Source organism: Mizuhopecten yessoensis, unplaced genomic scaffold (assembly GCF_002113885.1).
Source record: "Mizuhopecten yessoensis strain PY_sf001 unplaced genomic scaffold, ASM211388v2 scaffold716255, whole genome shotgun sequence".
NCBI lineage: Eukaryota > Metazoa > Mollusca > Bivalvia > Pectinida > Pectinidae > Mizuhopecten > Mizuhopecten yessoensis.
This window is the reverse complement of record NW_018480025.1, coordinates 148,436-164,762: the sequence shown is the minus strand read 5'-3', so window position 1 is coordinate 164,762 and position 16,327 is coordinate 148,436. Positions and strand designations below refer to the sequence as shown.

Sequence of the window (16,327 nt, the reverse complement as noted above, 5' to 3'; positions counted from 1 at the left end):
CACTACACCTCACCTCACATACACGGTTTTCCACCTCAACGACACTACACCTCACTTCACATACACGTTTACCCACCTCAATTACACTGCTTCTGACCTCACATACACTGTTCCACACCTCACATACACTGTTCCTCACCTCACATACCCTGGTCCTCACCTCACATACACTGTTCCTCACCTAACATACACTGTTCCTCACCTCACATACACTGTTCACACTGTTCCCACCTCACATACACTGTTCCCACCTCAATTTTTCTGCTCCTAACTTCAGTAACCATTAAACATGTCAACAAAACAAGCAACCAGAATGCCATCCTCGGTATCCAGGGGTAACGCTCACTGCACCCCTGAAATATGGCATAGCAAATCGAAGGCTCAGTGTGCAGCACCTTGTGGATGAGACGAGAAACCAGTTTGATCATTTGATGTACATCAAAAGAACTTCGCAGTCGCGTGACGGTAAAACTTACTGGCTTTGAAGTCGGGCGTCGCTCCTTCGAATGACCAGTATCAGACTAATGATTGGTCAGATGTTTTTACCTGAAACTAATCAAATAGCTTGCCGCGTGCCTTTGATTTGTTATGACATATCCCAGGGGTGCAGAGAGCGAAAGTGAGCGTAACCCCTGGATACGGAGGATGGCATAACAGAATACAATTTTTCAGCACAGATCAATATTCATTAAAGGTATTTTTTGTTTGCTCCGGTCGTACGTGATTAATGTTAATGTCCCAAAAACGGGATAGTACTCAAAACGGGGGAGAAATTGTGGGAAAGCGGCCTAAAAATTGGTATGCAATTCAAAGCAGCACTTTTAATGCGATTTTCACTGCATGCTATTTTTCTGATCATTCAACTATACATCGGCTTTACCGGCTGTTGGTTATGGTTATCTAGACAGTTTAAAGTTAGAAACAATTACAAAAATAATCATTTTTAATGTACGTGCCATGAAACGCTATATATCTATTTGGATATAAAAAAAAAAAAATAATAGAACCATGTGCCAAAAATATAAACTTGTAATAGAAAAAGAAAAGTGGATTATATCATTTTATAAAAAAAAACCACGAAAAATCTGTATTTGAATTGATGCTATGGTATTACATACATCAAAATTTCACTAAAAGTGTTCTGTTTATGGATACACTGCATGTAACATTAACTTGCGGAGGTACTGGATGGGAGTCGGAGGGTTACGTCGTTTTCTTAATCAAAATGATACTACTCATGATCTTATAAATATGATACATTGAAATGCGCAAACAATCTAAAAGGCACTACGTGCCTACATCAAACTATTACATGATTATCTTTTTAAAATATTCGACGAAAGTAAATAAAACGACAGCTCATTACGAGGCGAATTAGTCACATTATCCGAAATGATGACAGCTAATACACCTTTATAAATGTCAGACAACATCTGAAGCCTGGGAAACAGTTATGGTTAAAATAATTGCGCTGTCAAATGCCTTGTCGTACTATATAAGGACGAGCGTCCTGGCGGTCCGGAAACGCTTTCCTGATTCCAAGTATGTGGCACACGCTTACCATCGGACTTTTGGCCACCCTGGCCGGGCCATATGGTAAATAAACATTTTATTTTATTTTAAAATCAGTTCTTTTTATTGCATAAGAACATGGAAAACTTCAAACATAGTAATCTATTCATGGACATTTTATGTTTAACTATTTATACCCTTTCTAAATAGCTAAATTATATCATGATACAGGCTAAGCACATATCATAAAAGTGGGATAAGAGCCTCAAATTATTATTATTTCTGATCTACATTGATTAATACAGAACAAGATTATAAACGAAGCATATCAGAGCCCAGAGAAATTGATACGTAGATAGTATTAATGGTAACTGACTCATAATTCTGCAAAAGGTTACAGAAGGCGGGCGTCAGTAATATTGATTTGTTGTCAAATACGACTAACAGAAAATGACCTGACCTTTGTAAAAGTTCGAAATATGGTTCAATAACTGTAGTGATTGATAGAGATTCAATTTAAAAAAATCCTTTTTTCACTTTATTTACCAAACAATAGGTAATGTATCATGTTTCATATAAAAAACACTTTAGAAATAAGATACATCAAGATCGAATAAAGTCATATTTAACTCAAAAGCAAAATGTTAAAAGTTAAATACACAGAGTGTAAATAATTCTGATCAGTGACAATACAGATATAGAGATATCAAAAGCTTCAAAGTTTTTTTCCAACATACACGAAGACTGCAAGAACGGAAGTCCATAACTATGTCCAGAGACGGAGTTAAATTACTATTAACATAGAATGAAGATGATGAGAGCCAAGCGAAGTAAATATTTTCAAGGCACCATTTCGCCATTTCGTTCATTCAAGTCATGTCAGTGGTACTAAGAGTCAAAAGATTGGAATAAAACATAAAAAAGTGTTCCGAAATAAATATAGCAAAAATAGCAGAACAGTATCTAGTAAAAGCAACACTAAACAAAAATGATGGGAAAATTATATTAGCCCTTTTGGAGTCTTTGGTACGCGCTTAACACACCTTAACTTAGAGGCAAACATTGAAGTGCGTTGTTAGTTCTGTGATCAGCGAACAATTCTAACGAACTGCCTGATCCTCAAGTTGCGAAACATCATGTCTCCATTAATCATTGCTTGTTCCTCTATCTCCGTCATGACAATAGCTACATGCTGTCCTTGGTAGTTGTACGTGAGATTTAGCTGACTGCTGGCAACAGTGGTCGCCACAGTGGTTCGAGTCTGTCGGGATGCCGGGAAGTCGTCACCGTTGTCGCTGGCTTTTCTTGGTTTGAATATGCAGCAGCATAACAGGATAGTCTGTTTGATAGTAAATAAGAGGACTGAATGGTGTTGGTTTTTTTTGTTTCAGAAATTCATGAATATCAGACAATAGTTCATAACATACCTAAACCTCTCTTTGACTATAAACACTGGATACTAACCTGAAGCATGACGTAGACACCACTGGCGAGACACAGGCCAAACGAATAACCGTACGAGAATTCCGGCACGTCTATGGTAGACATCGCACCACATCCGACTATACTTAATAACCCTGTGTGAAAACCCATAAAGAGCTAAGTTCTGTAGCCTGGCATTGACGTCATTGTTTCACTCCTCGTAAGCAGTTATCATAAGTATACGCCTATGTATTTTTCTTAATTGGAATTTAAATGAGAACTTTGAGGTAATTTCCCAAAAAACTAATATCAAAGCAAATTATTTACGAATATGTAGCTTGACAATATTGTTTTGGGATAAAAGTCCATTTTATTGGTAATGACACGAATGCATAAATCTTGTTTGTTAACTTTTAAAGAACGGATACACTTTTGTGTAGTTTTGGGATTCGTTATGGGCGGATGTCCTCTGCAAATATCATTATAAGCTTTAAAGAGATTGCAAAGGGGAGAAACTCTATTCGGCTTGTGTCATGTATCACTAGAATATCATCATACAACATTAATTACTCTATGACATTACAAATGATGTCATCATTGTTACTTCAATACCGCTGACCAACCCTTAAGATAGGCGTTTTATTTATTCAACAAGTTTAGACGATTAATACATTTATTCGAGGTTTTTGCCGAATTTTGATAAAGTCGTTTGAATTTCTACCAAATTGAACTTTTAAGTGGTTAAAGAATAAAAGGAATTTTCTTGTTCTTCCCTTTTTGGTGTTTTCTCGTTTTTATGCATTGACTGCTTTCAGATGATATGCATTGCCAATATGAAGTGAAATGGAACATCTAAATGACGCGCTTGCGCACGCCATGTTTCATATTTCCAGTTGACATTCCGATTGACGTTGAATGCTAATTGAAAGCATGTCAATGCATAAAAGCGAAAAAATGCCAATAAGGAAGAACTATATAAAAAAAAGTTGCAAAATTGTTTCTAAAAGACATCTACAAACATGTAGAAGTTAACATACCTGCAGCTGGGTACATCATGATGGAGCATCCGGCACAACATAAACAGCATCCAACGTCATCGGCATCTTCTCCGCTACAGCACATCAGCCATATCGAGGTCAAATAAATTAGCAGGTGGATGGCGAATGACGTTGCTTGTAGGCCAAGGGCGGCTGAGCTGATATCTTAAACGAACGCATATACAGACTTTACACATTTAGGGACAATGAATGGAAAATTGTCTTAACAACAACGGAAAGAGACCAAAGACTTCCAATTACAATACGTTCGTTTAAACCAATCAAGATAAACTACCTGTAGTTCCCAAGACGAGTTCCGTTAGACTTCAGTTGTAGATAAAATGATATTAAGCAAAATTGACTGTTTGCTTGCAATGGAACAGGGATCCATATTTTTTGCCGTAAAATTGAAAGAGATAAAAAATTAAAAGTGTCAACCCCATGTAGGGACCAAATATACCACAGTGTCAGCAAAGATAGAATGTATCAACAAACAAGGCTGAATTATATACCACAACGTAAACATTTCATCGCGTCCAATACGAGGACAAAATATATCACAATGGCAAATACCGGTACAAATACAAAACAAAGTCAACAGAAAAATAGAAAATAACCACAGCTTCAGCACAAAGATAACATACAACAAATAAGTATAACACATGGTCATCACACACGAGCACATTATGTACCACAGCGTCAACAGCACAAAGTCTATCACGAAATATATCTCAGCGATAGCATAGAAACAAAAGATTAACATGTACTAATTGTAATGGGGGACCATTACAGATGTCCCCAAACTGCCTGCCCCCATAGTCGCATAGATGCATCTGAAAAGTATCGCATTGCCATAATACTCCTATAATGTACATACTAAATATGAGTGAAATCGAACAATACCGAAATTTCGACCAAACAGAAGCTTCCGTGTGGTTGCTATGGAAACGAAACATATGCACTTGAATTCGCAGTCCCTTAATACCCCTACATACCAATTTTCATTAAAATCTAACAATATCTAAGTTTCGACCAATCAGAAACCTCCGTGTGGTTGCAATGGCAACGAAACCTATGCGATTGAATTTGCAGTCCCCTTATACCCCCATATACCAATTTTCATCAAAACCGAACAATATCAAAATTTCGACCAAGATGCAAAAAAAACATATTCTGAAAAATGTTTATCCAGGGGAACTATTTATTTTAGAGAGGGCTATGTCCACAACCTAAATTTAACAAAAAACGATGTCCAAGCGGAGGTGGCAATCGGAGGGAGATGCTACCGAAGCATGAGAAAGGGGGAGAAGCCACACTTGTTAACATTACATGTACAGTAGGCTTAACAAAGAAGTGTGTTAAGGACGCATTCTGTTCAGCTGGTTGATTATCCAGTTTGGGTCTGTCGAGTTCCGTTTTTATTTTCTTTTTTTAATTAAACGGTTGTTCAAAATATCATGGAGTGATGTACGTTGGTTTCCTTGCTCTGACGTTTTTTTTAATAGCGGTATCCGCAGCTCAATACTTGGCAATTCTCCCTATTTAGGAGGGAGACTCACGAGTTGCACATCTACATAGTAATGACCACCTTCATCTATTTGAAGATCATGTCATGTGATAGTGGGTGCTAGGCCAAGAGAAGAAATTGAGCAATTTAAACTGGTGAATTTGCTAAAATTTCATCTGAAAGAACAGCTCAAAAGATGCCATTTTCTTAGGGTGTACAGTACATACATACATTTGTTTTAATCTCCTCGATGGACATTTTAAAAGTTGGGAAGTATGACAAGCTGGTGTTAAACTGTTTATGTGTGTTCTTACCTATAGCAATATGATCATATATGAACCCCCTATATATATGCGTGTACCCTAAACTACAGACTGTAGTGCAGGCCTAACGTACAATAATGGCAGTCAATGAGTCATTCAAAATGTAAAAATTATATATAACAAAAGATGGACATTGATAACGTTAACAGTCATCTCCGACATCTGTTGCTGTACTGTGCGATTACATCCAAAAAAAACCAAGGGAGTAGGCCCTATTCAAAACATTTGTTCCTAAATGTACTGTTTACAGTGAAGAAATAAAAAGTAAAAAACATTAGTCGTTTTAATTATATTTAATTATTCCTTTAATGCACTCATCCAAGTTCTGCAAATGAAGTTAATAGCAGCTTACATAAAGGCATAACATAGACATTTATCCCTCCCTTTTGTCCTCTTTTTAAGGACAAAGCATTAATTCTGTGTTGATAACAAATCATCAGTACATTATTACCCCATGCCCCATTCCAAAAATTATATAGTATTACCCTTCCTCCATTCTTCAATATCTAAGAGTGACAAGATCTGATGTGCAGCAGGCCTAGTTTACGAGTTTCTTCCATCTGCGCCAGGGACTTGCGAACTTACAACGTTTCACGGTATGCCAGGGGTTCGCATCCTGTTCTGCAAATCACTGCTTGAGTGGGGATAGCAAATCTAAAAGCCAGATCTTTAAGACCAAAATTGTGTCGCAGTCTCATCAATGTTAACAACAGTTTATCCTCGCACTCCATGTTAACTATGTCTTTCATGTTATTATGGTGTTGTGGGGCCTGAATAGTGAGAAAGTCAAGTAGGGCCTGGAATGTTGAGAATTTGAATCCTGTATAATATTCAAATAATCCTTGAATCTGTGATTCCTCCTTTAAAATCTCCTGAACAGTCAGTGGTTTGGGTTTGTCATCACTTACAGGATTTCCCAATGTAGCTTCATGTTGCTCAAGGCTTTAGACTGATGAACTTGTTGTTGTAGCCTCTTGATTTCAGCTGCTGCTGATAGCAGTTCCAAAGATGTTCCTGAAAAAAAATTCTATAAATAAATCAAATTCAGCTGATTTTATTCTATTTTCAGTCTCAGAAGAATGACATTGCTTTTAACAATGGCAATGTCATGTCTTGCTGAGAAATGATTTATACCCAACCAGTAAAAGTTAGGTTGCCACCTTGTTACCAAGATTTGGGGAAATGTCCACCAATAGGGAGAATAAATATAATAAAGTCTATCCTAATTTCTCAATTTAATCACTTATTTATCGCTTTACCAAATCCTGATAATACATTTATCAAAAAGATAAATACAGAAATATATAATTTCCTCTGCAATAGTAAGATTGATAAAATTAAAAGAGATGTAATTATTAAAAACTTTTCTGATGGTGGTCTCAAAATGATTCATATTAAATCATTTATAGACTCATTAAAACTAACTTGGATTAGAAGATTACTCTCAACAAAAGGAACATGGCAAATTATTTTTAATTCAAATATTGATAAAAACCTTATTGTAAACTGTGGACCAGACTATATTTCCTTTTGTCATAATAACTGTAAAAATCTTTTCTGGGAAAGATGTCTTTCTTGCAAGGAAAAATCTTACTATTCTTGAGGAAAAATATACAGATTCAAAACAGATCTCCGACATGCCTATATGGTTAAACGAAAAAATCAAAATAGATAATAATAGTGTTTTTTATAAGGATTGGTATAGGTAGGGAGTTGTAGTAGTTAATGACTTAAAAAAGGATAACAACAACTTCTTCAGTTTTTTTGAAATAAGAGAAAAATATGGTGTTAGAACAAATTTCTTACAATATCACGGAATTGTTACAGCTATAAGGGAGCTTTGCAGTCGGTGTAACTTGACCCATCCAAAAATAGACTATCCTTTTATTCCAAGAAAATTACAAATATTTGCTAAAAAACAGAAAGGTACAAAAGATTTTTATAATGTGCTTAGTAAAAATGATATAATTGCAAGTGGAACAAAAAAATGGAATGAACAATTTGAATTTGATGAAGGTGATTGGAAAATGATTTTTAAACTCCCTTTTTCTGTAACAAAAAATACAAAATTGCAATGGTTTCAATTTAGGGTTAATCACCATATTCTAACAACAAATTCGTATTTATTTAAAGTTGGGTTAGTAGACAGCCCTTATTGTAACATTTGTAAAACAGAAATTGAAACGATAGAGCATACGCTATGGAACTGTGAAAAAGTTCAAATTTTACTTGTTAACTTAGAAAATTTGTTGAATTCACTGTTCATTCCATTTGAATTTAATAAGAAATCTTTTCTTTTTGGTACATATCGTCAGAATGGAATAAACAGAAAAGTGGATAATATGATCATCTTTACAATAAAACAATATATCTACAAAGCAAGGTGCCTCAGGAACGAACTCTGCATTATTGCCCTGAAAAATACACTAAAAGATACATATACAACTCAAAAATACATTGCTAGAAGTAAGGGAGAAAGCTACTTAGACCAGTTTCAAAGAGAATGGGCCAAATGGCAAAACTTTTTTTGAAACACCCAAACTTGAAATTACGACTGATTTACCATAAGCAACTTATCAATTTATAAATATATTTGTTATATTGAGTAAATGTAAATATTGATTACGCTCACACTGACAGCTAGCTTAGAAATTCAAAATGTAATACAAATTTTCAACAATCCTACCTTTCCTTTTTGATAATTGTATGGATGTTTGTATGATAATGAATGAGTGTGTGTATGTCTTTATATATGTTTGTGTTATGTCATGTTATATATATATATTGTAACTGTATTGTATACTAATGTAAAAATTTGAAAAAAATAAAAATAAAAAAAAATAAAAATAAAAAAGATTTGGGGAAATGTCAAAGGTTGCAATGTTGGAAAAGGCAACACGGTCCCAAAGTACCAACACCCTATGGAACAGACTCAGAGAGAAAAGACTTACAGCATCTCAGATGTTCAAAGTTGTAAACAGAAAGAAAGGTCCTACTGATGCTATGCTAAGAGATTTGTTTACAATAAAGACATTCTCTTCTGTAGCAACCGATTATGGTGTTAGTAGGGGGAAAATTGCCATAGAAAAATATGTCAGTCAAAAGTCTGTCTAAAACATACATGTCCATGATTGTGGGTTAGTGATAAACAATGAATTTTCCCATCTAGCCGCCACACCTGATGGTAAAGTATGTGACAAAGGGGAGACTGGTATTGTGGAAATAAAATGTCCCTTTGTAGCAAGGCAGATGAGTATTACTGAAGCTTGCAATGTGATCCAGAATTTTGTACCTAGCTATGAAAACAATGTTGTAAAAATGAACAGAAAATACAACTACTATGTTCAAATACAGGGACAACTGCTTAACTGCTAGTCACAGGTGCTCCATGGTGTGACCTTGTTTTCACAACAAAAGAACTGTTTGTTGAAAGAATTTATCCTGATATTCAATTTATGACCAACATATTACTTCAGCTGTCATTTTTCTACAAGTATCATGCTTTACCATACCTCAAAAGATAAGGTATACCATATAGCTTTACCTAAATCACACCAACTGAGCAAACCCAATAATAATTTACATTTACACACATACTGTTCATTGATATTGCCACAATTTCACATTAGAACTTGAAGCCTTTGAAATATATTGGTTTGCAATTCCTGGTCTCTAAAAATTGTATTAATTGATAATAGTTATACATGTATACAGTGAACCCTGTCTAACCTGACATTCACTGGGGCATAACATACTGGTAAGATTACAGAAAAATAGTCTGCCAAAAGTCTAAATACACAGGTCATATACTATTATTTTCATAACACATGGGATTACAGCATTATGTGTAAAGTGTCTCAATAATCAGGGGTCGGACGAGACAGGCTTCACTGTATTTTGTTCCAGGTAAAACTGGTATTAAATATTTAATGAAAACCAATACAATTGAAATTGTACACAACACTACCATAAGTATTCTAGGACTATATACATATGGAGATTACATGCCAAATGAGTTTGATATATAGTGCATAGTTCAGTTTCTGGTTTTATAAATAAAATGATGTTTTGGTATCTTTTCAGTTTCAAACTTTATCTCATTTTTATACTAAAGCATATCTATACCTTGGACATCAATTTGTACAAGATCATGTTCTTGCTGTGGTGCTGCTACATGGCCAGTACTGTCTGGAGTAATAAATGGGACTGAAGTGGGCTGGGGATCCTCCATATCATTGCTCAGTTCAGTGCTGTGTCTTGACAATAAAGAAATGAAGAAATTATTTTATAATGGCTTTTCAAGACTTAACAGTTTAGGTGTAACCATAATTATTTACAATATGATCTCAATGTATTCCTCTTTTGATATATCACAACATTAAGACATGGAGAATGGGTTGAAAAAAACACCAAAGACTCATTGGTTAGAAACTAGAAAGGGATATATCTTTCAATAAAATCAATCACTTACAGTATAACTACATGCCCTGGATTAATTTATATAAAAAATCTCACTTTAGAATGTCTATTTCAATTTGTATGTATGCACACTAGACATTTTGGGAAAAACAATTTGTTTATCAAAATGTTTAAACACCTAGGTATAAAGAAGTTAATTGATTATAGCTTATCTGGTTCACTGCAACATATTTCCTGTCAGGACAATACTTTCTACTTGGAAAATCTATAGCACTGAAAAACTGATCATAATTACAAATGTACTGATACATAAAATACTATTATGGTCAAAATTGAAATGTTCATTATAAGAGCAGATTCCTTAGCAGTTTTCATAATGCCTGAGTCTCCAATGAAGGCGGCACTTTTTATTCCTCCTCCATTAGCTGGCAAAGGATCGGGGTATTCTTCTGATGGTCCCAACTCACTCATAAAATGCTGAAACAAACGAGAAGTATATATGACTTGTAAAATCAGAATGAAAAGGGAGGGGCTTTATAAACATAACAAAATTAGATATATCATGAACAGTATCATGACAAATTAATAGTTTCTTCTTTGGATTGTTAAATATTTGTCATGGATTTTTTTTTATGTCACTTGCAACCATTATATCAGTAACATAACATAATATTGTAGGTTAACAACCCTACCGTCTGTGTATTTTTCTTTATCAAGAGTACTGTCAGTACAGTACTGTACTGACTGAGTTATATTGTTCATACATGTATATGTAACACCAACCTTCTGTGATTTTTCTAAAAACAACCTCGAGATCACATGATTGATTGCTCCCTGTACATGTCGTGTACTCTCGTAAAAGTCTAACGGCAAACAGTTAACAAGTATCTTCTACTTTCATTTTGTTGACATAGGGGCATGTAATACAGCTGTAATGTAAACAACTAATGGGTCAACAAAATGTTGGTTTTATTAAGATTAAAGATAATAATTGATATGTGTTTGCTGCTTGCACATCCGCAACTCTTTATATGCGTATGAATTAAACCAGCAGAACAGACGACATCAAAATAAGAAATGATGATTCCGCTGTGCATGCCCCTGTGTTGGACCGACAGCTCTTATGTTTACACAGTGTCATAATAAGTTTTGCTCGAGACATATTAAAAACATATGAATGAAATTGAGGATTATGTGAGTATTGCCTGTTTGGTCAACCATATACTCTGCTTTACTACATTATATTTTCTAATATCGGGATATAAACATACCTTTGAACAAACGGACTTGTGTCTATCTTTATTTGTTGCGTTAAGCTGCGAATGGGGTCGTCCACAAGCCTGCACCCATCTCAGGTATGTTTCTAGGTTGGTTTTAGGGTTTTGGAAAGGGAATAAATGTCACACAGTTCTCCAATCTTTCTGCATATCGGCTGTCGCTGTTGCAGGTTCCCCAGGAGAACTTCTTCACCATTATTTCACTGCCGTTTGTATTTTCCCTCGTGTCAATGTCCGACAAAGTTGTCGGAGGTAATGGCCGACAATCGAACTCGCGCTCTGATTGGCTGAATTTGTATAGCAACCGCGTTGCTAACAACGATGTGGAAGGGTGAATTTCATTGTTCATTAAAATCGAACAATATCTAAATTTCGACTAATCAGAAGCCTCCGTGTTGTTGCTTTTGCAAAATTCGGAATAAAAAAACCCATGTCTCTCCTCCTCATCTATATGTATGCAAAGTTTCATTCAGTTCTGTCGAGTCATCTCTGTTAAAACGTCCGGACAAGTTCACGGCGGATGCGATTGAAAGAAGAAAAAGAAGAAGGAGAAGAAAAGGAAGAAGTAGAAGAAACGGACCAAAAACAATAGGGGACATAACTAAAGCTTATACACACAAGCACAAAATGCACCGCAAATGATCTGTATGCAATGATCTTCAGTGAATAGGGCCAGAATATAATATATTTATTTAAAGAGTCACAGGGCAAAACAATTGCTGTGAACCTTTACAATTCAACGAATTGTTAATCATTGTCGGGTATTAAACATTTAAATGGTGTGTGTGTACACAACGTACGGTATTAAAGTGACTGGGAAAACACATGGATAGACTACGACACTGAGCCAATGTATAAAAAACCAGTCGTGTTCACGGTCAATTAAGAATCATGACTGACTTCACCAGCAGTTTAGTTTTCATGAATTGTTGCATTATGTATGTTATAACATGAGATCCCAGAGGGAACTTGGTGCCCACGATCGTAAATTTTTCATTAATTAGGGATTTCCATTTCGGATGGAAATCCCTATTGATATTGTTATGTTTTTTTCTTTAAGTTTCTTATTCTTATTTTCAGAAATTTTGTTAACAATTTATCTCAAGAACGAACAAAGATGGTACGTTCATATTTTAGTACATGATAGCGGACAACGAACTCCAGACAATTGAACAAAAATCATGATCGTAATGTCAAAGGTTAAGGTCACAGATCTAAAAACATATTTAGAACGACCATAACTTCATAAGCGTTTGTTGTTCTGCATGAACGTTATTTGGATTTTATAGATCTTAGTCGGGACTAATTTTTTCCTATGACATGTTATCAGAGAATATGTCAAGTTCAAGGCCTCGCTATGGGGTCAAACAAAGGTCAAAAATGAAATTCTCAACATGAGCTTTTTCTACTACCGATTTTGAAGAGCAAAATCTAAAGAAGGTTTGTGAAATGTTTCATGGTCATAGCATCAAAAAAGACGAAGATATGCCACTTTGAAAATTTCGTTTTCCCGCCAAAATTTTCAAAAATGCACTTAAACTCTCATGTACTTTTAATGGCAATGATATAGTATCCTCGTTTCTCATAATGTAGGGTTGTCGTAGTAGAGTTCGTACATATACTTATACTGGCAATGATATAGCGTTCTCAGTATTCTCAGTCCTTTGATTTATATTAAGATATCTAATACACGCTGGTAAAGCTTCATCAATTACAACGCACTCTCAATCTTAAAAGTAGGGATAGTTTAAATCTCTACTGAGGAAGGTATCATCAGCTTTGTTTTGCATGGCAAACCAAACAGGTATAGACGAAATGCTAGTTTTATTCATCATCCTGATATGCATAGTTGAGGGACTATATGACTTTTACGGACTACCTACCTTCGTATACAACACCGCTCATTGGCTGCCTATATTTACCAATTCCTTCTCTGACGTCATTTCGCACTCTGTGAATCCCCACTACTCAGTCAGCTACTGTAGACTTGCACAAGTTCAAAGGGCAATAACTCATACAGAAAATTTAAACTCTGTAGAGACTGTCCACTTACTGCGGTCCTATTGAATCACAGATCTGACCTTATCTACAAACAAGGTTAATCTTCCAAACTTATCAGACATAATAGTCAGCTTCAATATGTCCAGGAACAATTTACTCACTGTATGTTTAAATGTTTGTTTTCTATTTTTTTGCAATTACATCCAAAGACATTCATTATGATAATTCATAATATATTACTGATAGATTTTCATAGCTTCTTTTTTAATATGTAAAAGTGTTCTGTTTATATTATATAAATTGGTGAAGGTAACCAGGCTTTTTTCGGTGACCAGTCAGTCTACAATACACAGAGTCACTGTGCATCATTTGGCTAGGTGTTGTTGGGTCCAAATAACAGCTGTCAATCAACATTGCCTGTGTGACCATCATGATGTGTACTGGGGTTTGGTGTCGCTGTGTCCAAAAAACAGAACTGATATCACAAAAACCTATGGTATGAATAAGGTACATGTGCAAGGTTTGTCAGAGAAGGGAAGCGAAGGGAGGGAAACGTATAAAAGCGATCGTCAGTCCGAGATCATTTCTTTGTTCTTTTTCTTGTTTGAAATCCCGTGTTTTGATATTGATCAAATCTAGTTATTTTTGAGTTTGATTTTTCCCTTCTTTTCTCTTCTTTTCTCCTATCTGCTCGAACAGTTGTCGACAGTTAATATATCTTGTGGTAACTTTTGGATACATTTTCCATACAGCTGGTTTTGAGAGTGTCCATTTAAAATGAGACCATTGTTCTTCGTTTACTTCTTGAGAAATAGAGATAACAAACTTGAGCTATAAAATTTAAGATGGCTGCCCTGTGGCCAGCTCATTTTCTTGATCAGTCCCAAATATAACATATATAACTACGGGATTGGGGGAACCCACACAAGAAATTAAATAAACGTGTACAACAATGAACCAATTGGAACCGTCATATGAAATTTGAGAAAGAAACAATCAGTACTTATTTTCTAGAAATTGCGATAACATAATCTTTTATGAATGGACGGACCAGAAACTACAGACGAAGGACGATTTGATCATCCCACCACCTGATAATGGAAGTCGAAAAAGGGAAAACAAAACATTGTTCAATCTAAGATAACAAAAAATAACACAATTCATTCTGTAGTTTTGTTTCTGGACCATCTTGTCGAAGCTACGACATAAAATACTTGAACAAGATCAATACTTTCAATGTCAATAAGGTTTACAGAAAACTTAAATCAGAATGGAAGAGTAAGTTTTAAAATGTTCTACTTTCGTTTTAGTGGTGTAAACAACACTACTGATGGAAATACCCGCGGCGAACCAGTAAAACAGGATATGTCACATGACAATATTATACCTTTGTTTACACCTTCTTATCCAAACAAATATCTGACATAATTGGTTGTTTTTTTAACGTTCGCTTCAATTAGAAGATCATAGGAATCATAGTTTTATAGATTAAAGATAAAACAAATGTATGACGACTGCCTTACGTTCTTCTTAATGCATTGTCTTTCAATAAAATGCTATTGTTGTAATAATACACATTTGCATCTCGTCAACGGTGTACCAATACCTACAATCACCACCGCCGATACATTCACTAGTTGTATTTGAAGTGGAATAGCCGAAAAGTCCCTGTTCCTCGCATCCTGTCCATGTTACCCAGTTTTGAGTGAATAATCCAACAGTTTGGAGAAGAAAGGGCAGAGAAGAGAAAACGAAACTACACATGCAACCCAGTAAGTTAGCCATGGTGCATACAATTCAAACAAGGAAGTGATGTGCTTTCCGGGAAACAACTTAATAAGTCACATGTAGGTCACAGGTAGGTTTAAGGCGAACACACCCGTTACTACACACACTACCTGCGTCAGGGATAAAGGCATATGTCTAGTATTTCTTTTATTACATTCCTTAAATCATAACTTAATGTTACTAAAACACTGCTTCATGTTATATCGCATTAATGTTAACTTTTCTTCCCGAAATATTACATTCCCAGATTATGGTAGCGTAAATGTGCACTAATGTGGTTAGATCGCATACCTTTTAAATTCGGTGATTTGGTCAATAGAGTTTCATTCAAAACGCAGATCCGTCAATTAAAGAAATATTCAGTCATTTATCGTCTTAAAGGGAGATTGAGAACCTTATATTTCTCATTGTTGTAACACTATATCGGATCTTGTCCTTGTGAAGTATCAATATAACGTTATAGTTATGGTGGTGTCTTAAAACGTCCGGAGAGAGACTTTGCAGAATGTACAGGGCGATGAGATTCCCTTAACTGACATGTATTTGTATTGTGGAAATAAAATGATATAATATTTTGTAAATACAATATACACAAACTTAGGAGATGCTTAATGAAGAGGAAAGTCATCTCAAAAAAAGCACAAACAATAAAGGGAACCGGTAGGTTAACAAACTAATTCCTGTTTATGTGGCAACGAACGCGTCTTATCATTTCAGTGTTCAAGAATGGAGCGCTACCTCTACCCATTTTGTGCAAAAACTCTCCTGAGGCAGTGCGTACACACATTTAATACAACAATTGGTATAGCGCCCTATCTAGCTAACAGAAGTCACTCTAAAGCACCCACTGGTAACTTACGTCACTTGACACAGACATAAACTATATGTATTTAGGATTTTTATTAGTAATAAGCAACAAAAAACAAGGTCGTTTGTTTACAAACGATATTTATTTATAGCCCGATCTTGTTTATAGCATAGGAGCGGTTAAATTTATTTTGCTAGATGAGATGGTTATATCGTTACAAATATAACCAACAT

The 16,327-nt window shown here is 35.2% G+C and overlaps 1 protein-coding gene across 6 annotated transcripts; it reads right to left on the bottom strand.

The window, feature by feature from the left end:
- Window positions 1-965: 965 nt before the first annotated feature.
- On the bottom strand, window positions 966-15,313 carry LOC110442370. Of its 6 annotated transcripts, none has more exons than XM_021485945.1 (6): window positions 11,492-15,194; window positions 11,004-11,149; window positions 9,927-10,697; window positions 3,972-4,136; window positions 2,977-3,089; window positions 967-2,851 (listed from the first exon to the last, which is right to left on the bottom strand). In XM_021485945.1, the coding sequence occupies exons 3-6, from the start codon at window positions 10,030-10,032 to the stop codon at window positions 2,600-2,602; spliced, it is 636 nt and encodes a 211-aa protein (XP_021341620.1). In that variant the 5' UTR covers window positions 10,033-10,697; window positions 11,004-11,149; window positions 11,492-15,194; the 3' UTR covers window positions 967-2,599. The 6 variants fall into 6 exon arrangements, with proteins under 6 accessions (XP_021341622.1, XP_021341620.1, XP_021341619.1 ...); XM_021485944.1 differs by having other exon boundaries at window positions 11,004-13,954; window positions 15,109-15,172; XM_021485947.1 differs by lacking the exon at window positions 11,004-11,149 and having other exon boundaries at window positions 966-2,851; window positions 9,927-10,057; window positions 15,109-15,190.
- Window positions 15,314-16,327: the final 1,014 nt, after the last annotated feature.